This window comes from Solea senegalensis, linkage group LG12 (assembly GCF_019176455.1).
Source record: "Solea senegalensis isolate Sse05_10M linkage group LG12, IFAPA_SoseM_1, whole genome shotgun sequence".
Lineage (NCBI taxonomy): Eukaryota > Metazoa > Chordata > Actinopteri > Pleuronectiformes > Soleidae > Solea > Solea senegalensis.
Genome location: NC_058032.1, coordinates 8,858,907 through 8,874,226, shown reverse-complemented (window position 1 = coordinate 8,874,226; position 15,320 = coordinate 8,858,907). Strand labels below are relative to the sequence as shown.

The 15,320-nt window shown below is 39.4% G+C and overlaps 1 protein-coding gene across 2 annotated transcripts in view; it reads right to left on the bottom strand.

Moving 5' to 3' along the window:
* The window catches only part of zdhhc9 (zinc finger DHHC-type palmitoyltransferase 9), a 30,886-nt gene that overhangs the window by 9,204 nt on the left and 6,362 nt on the right, over window positions 1-15,320 (bottom strand). For both annotated transcript variants that reach the window (XM_044040298.1, XM_044040299.1), the window contains exons 3-5: window positions 9,054-9,214; window positions 1,764-1,922; window positions 87-224 (exon numbers count right to left, since the gene is read on the bottom strand). In XM_044040298.1, the coding sequence (XP_043896233.1) occupies window positions 87-224; window positions 1,764-1,922; window positions 9,054-9,214 (458 nt within the window). The remainder of the gene's footprint in view (window positions 1-86; window positions 225-1,763; window positions 1,923-9,053; window positions 9,215-15,320) is intronic.

Here is a 15,320-nt window from a genome sequence, read left to right as displayed (position 1 = left end):
TGGGTTTAAAAGTTCTTCCTGCGTTACATACTACATTTTTTACAACTTTCCATGTGACATTCTCTCACAGGACGACTGCTACTTACGCATGACCACGTGGACAATGTCGAAGGTGAAGATGTAAATGGTGAGCAGGGAGAGGGACATGGTGAACAGGTAGAAGTAGCGGTAGTTTCTCTTGCCCACACAGTTGCCGACCCACGGACAGTGGTGATCAAAACGGTCTGTGAAAAAGACAAAAGTGTAAAATGTCACACACAAACAAAGACATCGTCACAATCAAGCTTTGTGCATCAGCTCCTGTAAACCAGCGTTCTAAATATAGAGGACACTTCCTCTTTGCCTCTCCTGTCACTGGAGGTTTGCCAGTTGAGATCCAGACCCGGTCAAACAGTCAACACAGGGAAGAGACAAATGATGTATTCATGTGTTTTACTGGTCACTGCAGTAACTATGGCCAGAATATATAGAGTATATTATCATCAATATTATTATTTCTCCTCCTCTGACTGAGGCACTGGGTCTGAAATTAACATCATCCTTATTTTAATAGAATTATACAGGAATTATAGTCTGTTTGTATTCATGTTAGTGACACGGCTGCAAAATGGTCCACCATTTTGCTCCGATGGTGTATTTAAACTATGAATTGCCATATAATTTGGGACAGACATCCATGGTCCTGAGAGCATAAACCTTAAATTGGTAAAGATTAACCCTGAGGACATGAAACAATACCGCAGCCAAAGAAACTGTTCCAACTAGGGATGGGAATCTAGTATCTACCGTTACAGATATTAGTCTGATACAGTCATTTTAGACCATTTATGAACTATGAAGCTATGAAAAACACATTTGTGCTGAGTTATTTCAGAGACATAATTCTCCAAGTGTGTAACAAATACTCTTCTCCCAACAAGAAGAAATAAACAGCCCAAACATGACTCGGCTAAATGCGACATGTACTGTAGGATTTGTGTCAGATCTAAAATTACTGATATGGATTCCCATCCCTAGTTCCAACCCCATTTACTTAATGTGGTCAATGGCCCGAAATTCCAGGTTAAAGTCAGCACTTCATTTGCCATTCAAATCGATTTCTATTTTAAATCCCACATCAAGAGACGTGTGTGGTCAGTAAACAAATAAATTACCGGCATGCCCTTTTTTTTTTTTACTTTTCACACTCATTGTTTTATTCAAATTATTGTTGGAAATGTCCGTGTTCAGGCGTCACAGAGGTTTGTCCATGTGACGCCATAATTTAACCACTAAAAATGGTTCAGATAGAAATGATATGGCTACAGTAAAAAAAAAAAAAAGAGGCATACTGTGTGTGTGTGTGTCAGGTACACACAGATGAACCAGTGTTCACAATGACGGAGCACTTATTCCCTCTCTTAGCCTCCACTGTCTACTCTCATATCGCCTGCAAGTCTACGCTGCTTTCAAACACATTCCTCAATCATCGGCAGCCAAATGACTTTGCATTTCAGCAGAACTGAAAGATAAAACAGCCACACACACACACACACACACACACAGATCAAACCATGGTGTTTCATGTCTTTATATTTTAGTGTTCTAAAACCTCCTCACCCTCTTTCTGCTTAGTGTTTATTTATAAAACTTTGCATCACAGTCACAAATGAATGCAGGAGGATTTAGTAATAACCGTCACGTCAGAAAGATATTTCTTTGAAACGGACACAAACCCAGTGGAAAACATTTGAAATGAAGTGGATCAGAAGACGTTTATTCACCGACACAGTTGTCACAGATGCTGCAGTGAGACGCTCGCGGCGGTCTGAAGATCTTGCAGGTGTAGCAGTATTTGAGCTTCACGATCTGGTTGTTGATCTGAACGTTGCGGATTCGCGGCGGCGGCCGCTGGCCTGCGGGGACGTTCCCATTGGCGGCCTCTGTGGAGACAACATTTGACAACGTTGATGAGAAGGTTCTTTGCTCAAATAATTCCAAACGATGATCCTATTTCATCAAAATAAGAACACGTCCAAAGAAAAACCCTTAGTCACACTTATAGTTTGAATGTCTTTTTTTTAATTGGATTGGAGTTAGCACATAAACTCAAAACAACAAAGTATTAGAAGCTAAAATGTAGAATTTGTTGCAGCTGTATTGCACGGGACTGCATAAGATCTTACACGTCGTGTTCACCTGCTATGTGTTTATAAAACTGACGGCTATAAGCGGAAGATTTAGAGATGAGATGAGAAAAAAATTAGTCAATAAATCTCAGCAGCTCAACCTTGAGGAAACCATGTGGGTGACGATGGAGGCTCAGTATAGTGGATTTATGAGTAATCACTGCTGAGCTGTTCATGTTTATATAATAATAACAATAAAAACAAAAACACCGTTTACTCATCTGTGTTCATGTGTCCAGTAATCTTACAAAACACTGACATCACCGTCTTTCAGGGGAGTAGAAAATCATTTTCAGATCAAAATCACAAAAGCAAGCAATTTACAGAAAATCTTAAATTTCCTTCATTTCATTAGAAACCACAGTTCTCAAAGCTGTGGCGCGAGCTTCCTCTGGTGGTACTTGCGAGGAAAATCAGAAATACCGTTCTGCCGTTACTGCCGTAACCAGAGCGCATAGAAAATGACAACAAATGACAAAAATCTCTCGCTCCATGTTAATCTAATGTCACTACACCAGTGTGTGAAGTATATTTGCAGAAGAGCATGATGATGATGATGATGAGAGCAAATTATCTTATTGGGAATAAATCTGCTTCCTGTGAAAAGTCTATTTTTACACCACTGTATTTTAACATTGCCGATAATTACTGCGTTACTTCCAGGGCTCATTATTTTCTCATGTGGTCCTTGGTATAAAGAGTTTGAGAAGCCCTGCATTAGAATTATATTTTATAGTTCATATTTAGTCTATTGCTCAGGTATTGTGACTTCAATCAGTACATCTGTCAGATGAGATCGTTCAGTCTCATCTCTTATGTGCTTCTTTCTGCACAGCAGGTACAAACCAAATAAGATTTTCACACGTTCCCCCTTTTTCTTAGCAACTTCATTTTTTCCTATTATGTCACTCTGCAGGAGCCGAGCAGTTTAAGGGGCCGGGCTGATTTTCAGGGCCTGATTCACAGGGCTGGAATCTGCAGAGAAATACTATTTGTATGCTTGTGAGAAAGCACATTATGTTTGGGGTTTTTGGGAACACACATTAAGATAAAGAAAAGGTGGCATTAGTGGAAATTTAATTACCTCGGCTGCTGGAATAGTTTAGCAGAACAACACATTCAGCAGTAACTTAATTGCATATTTAAATTAGCCACCCTCCATCCATCTATTATATAGAAGTAAACATAAATCATGGAAACACATCCACAAGCTTGAATACAAATGATCCATAACACATTTATGGATATAAAAGAGTCAGAAATGCATTTTATCTGATCGCACAGAAAACCTCTCCAATCATGAAGCTGAAGAACGGATTAGCAGCTTTCAGGGTAAACCAGTGGGGAAATAAACGAATGAGTCACCACTCGCAGGGAATAATGCCACTCCCTCGAGTAACGGTCGTGGCATTAGATTTCCAAGAGGATGCCTCTCCCTTTATTAGCATTGTCCCCTGGGACGCGTCCCTAACAGGCTGAGGGGACAGAGCATTTGACAGCCTCATCGACTCGCCTGCCTGACAGCAAACACGTAATGCTCACATCCAGAGCGAAAATGATTTTATTATAATTAAACAATTATCAATACCATTAAAAAAAACTATAATGGCTACAGTTTAAAGTTGAGCTTCAACTAACGATTATTTTCTCGATTAATCAAGTCACCGTTTGGTCCATAAAATGTCCGAAAATGTTAAATAAAAAATAAAAAGAAAGAAAATATTCACATTTAAAAAGCTGAAACATCAGCCATCTTGTTTTAATCATGAAAAAAAACAACCTTCAAACCGATTCACCGATTATCAAAATAGTTGACGGTTAATAAGACAAATTAATAATTGATCGAGTAATTGTTTCAGCTCTAGTTGAAAGCTTTTTTTCTTTTATTTTTTTAAATATAATATGTAACATTTCTGAATTAAAATTAAAGCTGAAACAATTACATGACTAATCAATTATTAATCGATGAATAAATTCAACTATTTTGATAATCAATGAATCAGTTTGAGTGTTTTTAGGAAATTATACTCCATGTAACACAAAGAAGTCATTTAAAGTCTAAAATCTGACATTCGAGAACATCATCCGTTTCCAGGTTTGAGAAACACTGCTCAACATTTCATGGACCAACCGACTCGATTAATCGAGAAAATAAACAACAGATTAATCGATAATAATAATAAATAATAATAAAATAAATAATCATTAGTTGCAGCCCTAATTAAAATATCTACAAAGGTTTAAACTAATGTTCATTTAAAATCTGTAGAAATCCATATTTCTCATCAAGGTAAGGAACCGTTTCATTAGAGTCACCTGCTTTACTGTCCCTGCAATAACTTCTTCATCAGAGTGAGGAAGGAGGTATTTGGTATTACTAATTAACCCAAGTGGTCTCTTTTTTTTTCATTTTATTGTGCGTATTTGTCACTAATGGACAGCAACTATTCACCGGCATTTGCTGCGTGTTTTACCATCGAAGCTCTCCTCATAAAGCCCAGAAGCACACATGGAAAATGGTCTGAGTCGGGGATCAAAAATAATGCAATAGATTTGAGTATGGGATGAAGTCCAAAGTGGATTTTGTTCTTATCAAATGTTGGGTGAATGATGAATGAGTCACTATTTTGTATAATAGAAAAAAAATTAAAAAAGGAATATCTGACTGAAAATATATGATCTACCAGTGAACATGCTACATGCTACTAAAGATCAGTTGTTTGTGTGGGGTAAAGTGTCCTTTACATGTCACTGTGCAAAAGGCCACTATTAGATTAGATTAGATTAGTATGAATATTTCTCAATCACCTTATTTGGAACACATCCAGAAAATATGGGGAAACATGCCACGAAATATGCCGTTCTAAAATAACAAATTTTTTATTTAACTATTTGACAGACACAAAAACGACAAAGCAGGTGGTGACTTTTACACAATACTGTAAATCTATAAATGCTTTACTGCCAAGCTGAATCCATGTCAATAAAAACACTGTGCTCTTTATGACATCATGTATTTGCCTACTTCTACTTCACCTTCCCTTTTTTCTCTGAATTTTCTATAATGACGACATACTTTGGTGTTAAACCGTTGGTCGTCACCATGGTTTCTGGGAACTTTGGGTAGATGATTAAGCGTGTATCAATAGCAGGAAGAATAAGTATTAGTCACAGCTGTGTTCTCGGGCTGAAACAATTACTCGAATAATCGTTTATTAATCGATTACTAAATGAATAGTCAACTATTTTGATCATCAATTTGTCGGTCTGAGGGTTTTGTCATTATTAAAACACGTTTTAGCTTCTTAAATGTGAATATTTTCTAGTTTCTTTGATATTTCAGCTTCTTAAATGTGAATATTTTCTAAAATACTCATCACATTAATGGTTAATGAATATAATCATTAGCTGCAGCTCTACTGTATTCACAGATCTTAGTCATATGAACTACACGGCAGAGCTTTACGTTCTCTCCCCGGTGTCATCACGGACAAAGCCGGTTAAACCACCCGGCCTTTGTCATCCAGCGAGCAGAATGAGTCACAGAAATGACGAGAGAAGCGCTGGCTGTCAGATAATCCGTTCTCAGAGGACCAAGAGCCTCAGCAGCACAGCTTTTACAGGCCAACTCTGTCATGAGCAGAGAGCCGTCTCCGCCCATGTCTCTGCTGTGGTGTGGTGAGAGCGCACGAGTGATGGCTGAAGGACGCCATGAATCTTTAACAGAGACAAAGAGTGAAGACTCAGCGGCCAAACCGACAGAGAGGCAGCAAAGTGATGGGGGAGGAGGAAGAAGGAGGATGCAGGGTGGGCTGTTGCAGTAAAACTACAGCATTATCATTCAGACATAAACACAGAGAGATGAAAGACACACAAAAAACCCCAGCGTTGATGAGGACCTTGTTGTTATTAGTATACACGGAGCCGTTTGTGTTGTATAATGAGACTCGCAGACACCTTGTAATGAATGTGCATTAGAGTGAGTTCTACATCTACTCAAACGAGCGCGTCCGGCCGTCACCAACATGAAGCATTAGGGACATGAATAAACCAACAGGACTGAGATCGTCTCTTTAAACTGCTTTATACACTGAAGTATTTACGCATCCAAAAACTTTCACCTCAGCTGCTTCAAAACCACAGACTGTGCAGAAAAAATTGATGCAGTCTCCTGTTTTGAAACCTCAAGATTCACGATTTGACCAGTTTGAAAACAGGAATTCATAAATGTCACCCGAAACTAGGGCTGAAAGATTTTGACTAAATCTAATTGCGATTATTTTTATATTTTTTACATCATTATTCTCATTTTCATTCAAAAAACATATTTAAAATGATTACTATATGAAATTTGTGCAGATCTGTGAGAAACAAAGATGTTGCCTTCAGTGTGTGGTAATAAGATGTGTATAGGTCAAGACAATAATTCATCTGAAATTATATTTTGACACATTTTGGCTTTAACAAACCTTAGGCCGTATTGAACGGCATCAGCTGTAAGTCACAGTGGTGTCCAGTCACGTTCATTTCAAATCAATTCACTTTTATTTGTATAGCACCAAATCACAGCACATATCTCAAGGCACTGTACACTGTGAGAGAAGAGAAAGAGAGTAGAAACCCAACAGTTCACACAATGAGCAAACAACTCCCTTTTAACAGGAAGGAATCTCAGACAGAACCAGACTCAAACACGTGCAGCCGTCCGCTTCAACCGGCTGGGGTGAAAGGAAAAATGGGGGAGAGAACAGGAAAAAGGGAGGCGAGGTAGAGACAGAAGAAAGAGACCAGGAGCAGATATATAATAGGTATATTATATATATTATATATATAATAATTAGGTTATAAATTTAGAGAGGAGAGTCCTGAATCAGTCATCAGACAGGTTTGAAGTACAGTACTACAATGTGTTATACACGCAGTAGCACCACTGTGTGGCATCTGCATTTTCCACTTAATCATAATTTACAAAATCGAGGGTTGTGCTATCGAAGACGACCTGAAACTAACAATTGAGAACATGAACTCCTCAGGAAAATGATTACATGAACTGTCCAGGGTGTACGCCACCTATCGCCCAATGTCAGCTGAGATTGGCACAGTGCCCCACCCGCCCGCGACACTCATGTGGAAGATAAAAGCAATAGAAGATGGATGGATGAAATGGAGTTCTTAATGGAACCAGTGGTGGTGTCCACCTTGTGGCTAACTGCTACTTCCTGCCTATATCCTCAAAACTAGACGACTACATTCATTTTCATAATCTTCGTATCAGCACATAAGCTGTAAAAATTGGTTAATGCCGTAGACTTCACATTTGAATGGACTCAGATAAGAGATTAAGCGATTTGTGTCTGGTGGTGTTATCGCTACAGACTGTGAATTATAGCCGTGCAGAGACTGTCACATTAGACCACACGTCTGACTTCAAAGCTGTAGAAATCTGGACAGAATCTCAGTGTTATCACTAAAAGGTGCAGGAATAAACTGTGATGTGGTTCTTTGTCTTCCTACTGTTATCAGCAATAAATCCCCCACTATTTGAGTATTTCAAATTTAAGTTGATATTAATAATCTCTGCAACATAACATGTATGTTTATATTTTTTTTGTGGTTATTTATGGCCATTTTCCACGATAGTCCCAGCTCGCCACAGCGCGGCATGGTTTAAGTTACACAACATGGGCGCAGTCATCACTACACAGCTGCATGAATCTGCCGTGACTTGTTTTACACAAACGAGTGACTAGTGACTTGTAAAGCAGTTGATTCAGTCGTGTGACTGAATCATTAGAATCAGGTAATTAAAAATATTTGTTCAGTACTTCCTGACAGGGTAGGGTTTGTGAAGCCGCTCGCAATCAGCAGCACTGTCACTAAATACACCAGAATCCTCTGTTAAATATTGAGATTTTAGACATTTCCCTAGTAGTTGTTGGAGATTAACGCACATTTTTTAGGATTGTTAAAAGGCGAGCCGGTGGAAACATGCCATTAGTTTCATATCACTCAAAACCCTTCATTAAATATACATAAATCTGCCATAAATAGTGAAAAATCTGACATACCAGGCCCAACTCTTACTTTGCTAAATGTTGCCGTGTAGCCAGGGTTATGTGGGTTGAAAGCAGCTGCTGGCTGCTGCTGATGATGAACGCTATCAAATCTATGACGACAACAGTAGAGTTGAGAAATGAGCTGAGACTCACTGAACTCGCTAAACTACATAAACTCGATAAAGCCAGGTGATGATTCTCTGTAGGATCATTTCCATGACCCTTTTTCTTTTTTAACCTTAAGACAGTTATATACGTTACTTGCAACTGTCAAAATATTGACTACCTCTACACAAATTAGATACAATATAGGATCTAGTCTGTGTGGAAAAATAAATAGAAAACTAGTTTAAGGCCCTAAAAACCTGTTTTATAAAAGAGCTTCATTGTGAAATGGTGCTTTATGTTGGCAAGAATCTAGTGATATGACATATTAGAGATCTAGTGCAATACTACTAAATAAGCAAGATGATATATTTTCACTTTTCCCCCCAAGATGTGTTTATTTTTAGAAAATATGTAGAGAAAGCAACATCACATGCATAACAATAAGTTTTCTTTGTCTAGTGAAAGGAGTGGAAGGAGGCAAATGGCTGAAAACCTGCTACCAAGAAGGGGTTGGAGGCTTAAACACAACACAAGTCCACAATTAGAAAAGCACAATCAAGAATATTTCCATATTGACACAGTGGTTCAAAAGAATCAATACAGTCTCACACCATACATTCTTGCAATATTTTAGTGCATCAATATATTTTTTTACACACCCCTAAATGGAAATAAAGACAAATATTGATCTTTTCTGTGAACCATCATTGCTGTAACTCACCGATTTCCATCTCGATGAACGAGGCCTCCTCTGGGAGCGCACGGGGCAGCACTCCAGGGTCACTGAAGCTCGTCCTCAGCAACATGGCAATGACGAAAAGGAAGAGCAGGACAGCGAAGACTGGGATGGTGGGAGACAGATGCACGGCCAGGTAAGGACATCTGTAGAAGGGAGACAAAAAAGTTTGTGAATATAGAGAGTCACATGTGCTCAATACAGCGCTAATGAGACATCCGTGGAAAATTAGGTGACGACTTTAAAGCTGCAATAGACACAGTTTTGTAGTAAACTTGTCATAAGGATGTTGAAACTGATTTAACTGAGTCATGGCAACAGAAAACATCTCTGATCCTTGCTGTCAATATCTAATTCTATCTGTCACCAGTTTAAATTGCCTGTTGCTTCTTTAATAACTGGTATAATCATGTAAAATGATTTATTTCTCCATTTGGACTTTCCCCTTGGATTTAAATAAAATAAAATATTTTGTGTCACAACTACACACGACTACTGTTACTGTAACAGTAAGTGGCAACTGGTCCTGATGTTATGAATAAGAATCTGAAGTCACACACACACACTCATGTGTGCCATACTCTTTTACATATGATTTTTACATACGATCTATGGTTGGAAGGATGATGGACAAAGACCAAAAGAAAGTGACAAGAGAAAGACGTTTGCGCATTTGATGCTGTTTTAGTCTCTTTAGCTTTGGAACGAAAGCGTACATCCCTGTTAATCCGACCACATTCAGACGACATTAAGTACAACTGCTCACATCTGGATTTTTGTGAAAATATAACAGCAATAGCTATATATTTCACACAATTACTCATCCATTACTCCTCCAGAAAACAAAACAGTACGGAGTACAGTGTTTGGCAAAACATTTAAACTTAAAAAGGTTTTCAATATGCAAAAATGAATAACATTGACTCCTCTCTGACAAGAGTGACTTGTGGTGTCCCACAAGGTTCCGTTCTGGGACCCAAATTATTTATTCTTTGTATAAATTCCTCAACAGAAACAGAAAAGCCATTCAAAAAGAGCAGAGAGGACATGACACAACAGCACTATACTTACTCTGAACTGGTGTTCAGAGAATAAGGTCATGAACTGTAAAGGCGGTTTGTTTTTTTTCCTCTGGGCCATGCATAAGTCATAGTCATGAATAAACAACACCACACCACCCTCCCTTCGCCTCCTCAAAGAGTGGACAAACATTAGCATAACTCCATTGGCCAGGTCTTTGAGATTAGAGCCAGCAGCGCTCCTCCAAAAGAAAAAAAACGCCTGCTGCTCAGCATGATAGCAGATGTGAGTCGCGACACAACAGAAGCACAGGAGCAGAAAAAGGCTTCTGCATGCAGTTATTAATAGTTCATCTCCCTCTCATCCCATGCCCCCCCCGAGTATATATTCATCATGCAACGCTAATGTTGCGCTGCAGGATTGCAAGTTATTTGGCCATATCCTGTACAAGACTAGCTTTTGTAACACATCATGAAAAAACCTTCCCACACATCTGAGAGACAATGATGGCTACTTGGATCCAAATTAGGAATTTTCATAATAGTTCAAATTGCTAGTTAGTTAGTTAGACCAGAGAAGAAAGCTGTACTGGAATAGATAACCAACCCCAAAAAAACATGTGTCTGCTCATCTCAGAGGACAAAACAAGTTTTATTTTAGGTTCCTTTAGGTGATCTGTCATCCAGTGTTGCCACACACAGCCAAAAGGACGTTTAAAAAGAAAGGGTGCAGCCGAGTAAACAACTGCAGTCAGCAAAAAACTCGGCAGATAAGCCTCCTTTAATGGCTCAAACAATATGTAGATGAATCCAGTTCATCAACATGCCTGAGCACTGACAACACAACAGCACACACAGGCCCACGTGGCTATCTTTTTTTAAAAGGACTCTGCAATGCCTTGCCACAACAAACCAGAAAAGAATCCTAAGAAGGCAACAAATGCACACACTCACACTGGACTGGTCTGAGCAGTTTCTCTGCAGTGCCTTTTTCCCCCCACACTAATGGAAACAAGGAGCACAGATCAAATCAATAGAAATTTCCAGTGGTGCAGGCCTGTGAAATACTTCTGCTCCATTTGTAGTGCAGACATGGCAGCAGCAGGCAGTGGATATGGAATGAGGGAAGCAGTCTGTCGATGAAGTGTAATTCCAGTAATGATGACTGGTAGGTATTCAGGGCACAATATCATCGCTTCCCATCGAGCCTCTGCGTCCTTCCTGGATGTGACCATTTCCTGTGCTGTTGGGGAGCAGGGTGGTGCTGCACGGAGAAGCTGTGTGCGCTCATTCATCAGTCACTACAGAGGCAGCAGAAAAACACGACTTAATCTGGCCGGTGTCCATGATGGGGGGGATACTTCATCAATAAGATTAACAATCAGGCTGCCAAACGACTCTCACAGGCCTCCTACACACTCCCCATCCCTCTTACTCAACTTTCTAACCTCTACATTTGCAGCTCATTATAAACTACTGCCAGCAATGAAAAGTATGTTTAAGTACCACGCTGGAAGTTAACGCGAGTACACAGTAAATTTTGGGGTGTTAAAGTAAAACTCTGAGTCAATTTAACACAAATTCACATTGTACACTGTGGAATAGTTCACCCTAAGAGAGTTATATACGCTTACACAATCAGATTCAAATGTTACAAAGAATACATAGACGCTGGAGTGGTTTATGGAATTCAAACACTTTTCACGAAGCAAGCAACACTTTATGAATTGAGCAAACAAAATGAACGACAAATTGCAAATGAAATATCGATTTTAATCATTCAAAAATATTGTATTTTATGTGTTTGAAAATGCACTTTTTGTTTGCAATGATCGGAATTTTGTTTGCTCCAACTCTTTCGAGTTTGTGCTCCCTTACTTTTTCTTTGTGCTGTGGTTTTGCGTTTGCGATTCTGACCGTGGGCGGGGCTTTAAAAAGCTGCCTGCTGATTGGCTACTGAGTTTTGGAGCATTGACAGCTCAATGGACCGGAAGTAGTCACGAGCATGGAGTCGCAGTCCACACTGAATTTGCAATTTGAATTTTTCAATTTGCAACTGAATTTGATTTTGAGATTAATTTTTGTTTGCTCAGTTCATCAAGGGTTGCTTGCGCCATGAAAAGTGTTGCCTTAAAGTATTGACACAAAAATCTAATTCCATAGCGGTTTAGCCTGAAAAGCAAAAGCTAAAAGGTGAAAAACAACAATTGCCTTAAGCTTTAACTTTCCAAACCTATACAGTGGCAAATGACAGCCACATGTATGTGGAGGTGCAGGTGCTGTCAAAATATCCTAAAGTCATTATCATTCTCAAGCAGAACTTGGTTCAATACTGGTACTCTCTACTTCAGATGTAAAGCCTGCTGGAGACGTTCTATTCCAAGCAGGTAGAGAAACCTGCTCTCTCTTTGTACCTGCACTAACCAACCAACCATGAATCTCCTGACACATATTATTAACTAATAATCTTTGACTTACTACTTAAATTAAACCCACCCATAACTGTTTATCCTTTGACAGCCTTGGGGGCTGGAGCCACTCCCAGCTGACACTGGTGGAGACAGTCAGCCTCCATCATCACCGCCACCGAACAACAACAATTCACACTTGCATTCGTATCTAAAGGGAATTCTGATTAACCACTTAACCTACATGTGTTTGGACCGTGGCAGGAAACCACACAGGGAACATGCAAAGTCCACACAGAAAAGGATTTGGCAGGGATGTTTAAAAACCCCAGAACTTTGCTGTGATGTGACAAGTGCTAACCACCGCACTCATCTACTGCCTAGTGTGTTAATTGTTTCTGCCATATGCCATATTTTACTAATGGGCCCCCGACAACAGACATAAAATCATTATGAGTGGACATTAGGCTCAGACATAATGGAACACCGAGAGGAGATAGTTTATTTTTTAATACGTAGTCTCTTTACAAAAACTAAATTCCGCCCCCTGTGATCAGATGTACATAAAGAAAAGAAGCAGCTGCTTATTCAGTATTTACAGTGCATTAGAGTGTGTTGACTGCAGACTTTGATCTATGACAAGAACGGAAAGATGACAAGCCTCTAAAGTCAGTGCATCTTTGAATTAAAACCAATTCAACAGTGTAGAAAATAAAACAAGGATTAAAACGTCACCACGTCACTCTGTAGTGAAAGTTTCGAAGCCTGTCCTTTATCTTTACTTGGGGCGGAGTGGCTCAGTGGTTAAGACTGGTACCATGTGTGCGAAAGACATCATGGTCGCAATGGTCGCAAGTTCGACTCCACCCCTGGCTGATTGTACTCAATTCCATTGTAAGTCGCTTTGGATAAAAGCGTCTGCTAAATGACATATAACGTTTATCAATAGATGAATCCTACTACAAATAAATGATGCTTTGCAAGCAGTCATCCACAGTGGGCCTGTGTTATTCCCACATCTGTGCACTGTGGTTATGTCACTTTCTGGGACACTGCTAAAGGAAACAAAAGCTCACCAGTGAGCTTGGGAATTATTCAAATTAAAGGGTGGGTTCAGACATTTTGGAAGAAAAAATGTTTGCCCTTGTTCCTTCCTTTCCAGTTTGAGTGTCTCATACACTGAAGTCACAAAGCCAAAATAAATACCTGACAGAGCCGGAAAAACCCAGGAGGTTGTTCAACAACATTTACTGCTTCTGTACCATCAGATTGTTTCATAAGCTCCAACTGTAGTTTTTCATCCTGGTCGCCGTAACTAACCAAAGTCCTTGATCCATTTGTAGAGAAAATAATATAACATTAGAAGATTTGTTGTTTTGCAATGCTATAACGACTACACAGTATAATTATTTATGCAAAAAATACGGGAAATGATGTACGAAACCAATATTTCAGAGAAAAAATACTAATTATTTAGTGTGACCTTGAACTATAGCACGACACTGGCTCTTAAAACTGGAGGGACTATTTCATGTCTAGAAATATCTGCTGTGAAAAGCACCATATTACGTATACCAGGTTGAGCTTTACATACACATGTTAAGAGTCACATTAATCAAATTTTCAAATTTTGAAGTTTCAAATAGATTTTATTGGTATTTTTTCCCATCTCTATTTTTAAAAAGACTTCCAAAAAGCCCGTCATTTAAAATATTAGATTTTCTTACATGACATATTAGGTTAATCAGAGGTAAGACCATGAGTTATTCTTTCTTTTCATCATTATTAGCTCTGTGAGAGAGAGAGAGAGAGAGAGAGAGATGAAACATTAGAGGCGAGGTCATGGCCATTTTACTTGCATTAAAGCTTGGATTACAGAAGTTGCATCAGACAATATTTGCTGTTAAATAAGGAATAATGGTGAATCTGGTAATTTGATGTCTGTACTCTATCTTGAAGGAGAGCATCTAAATTTCCATCGTTGTATGGCCAGCCCTCTCCTCCTGTCTGAGAACAAAAGCCTCCACATGACGGTTACTGTAAATGGACCCTGTACTCTGAATAGAGCATAAATCATGTTATTGCTCATTTAGCCTGGACCAAAAGCTGCTCGCTGATTGGCCGGCAGGGAGACAGGGTGGGGTTAGAGATGCTCAGGGAGGCCCAGTGGCCGGGATACAAGATATAAAATCTCCTCTGACTGCAGATGGTCAGAGAGCACTTTGATTATTGGACAGAGGGAGGGAGACATATGCTTCTCCAGCACCATCCTCAGTGTCCTGGGGTGGACACACAGATGACACACTGTCCCCCTGTTCCAGTTTCTTATCCCTTCATCCAAGCTCTATAGGGGACTACCCACATGCACTTATGCAAGGATGCACACACACACACAGTTTGGGCAGCAGTCAAAGTCAGGACCCTTATAGATATCATGCATTCCAGGGCCCCTTACCCTACCCCTAGGTAGCCTTGAAAAAGCCCTTTAAAGATGCAAGGATGAGACATAACGTCCTTTTAGTCCTCACAAAGCAACAAATACAAGAGCACACAAGAGCCTCTCCTTTTAAAGGACCCTGCACAGACTTCCCTTCATTTGGACAGTCTAAACAAAGCATCACCATACAAACCATGAACCATAAATAAGTTAATACCTAAACCACAACCCAGTTCCCAAGATATGACATTCTGTCTTAATAGGAGCAGGTTTTGGTCTCCATGAGGACTATTGGTCCTGAAGAGGCAACAAATTTTAAGTTCAAACCCTCTTCCACACACAAATGGGGGCCAAACCTTGTAGAATAATTCATGTGAGGCATTTGATA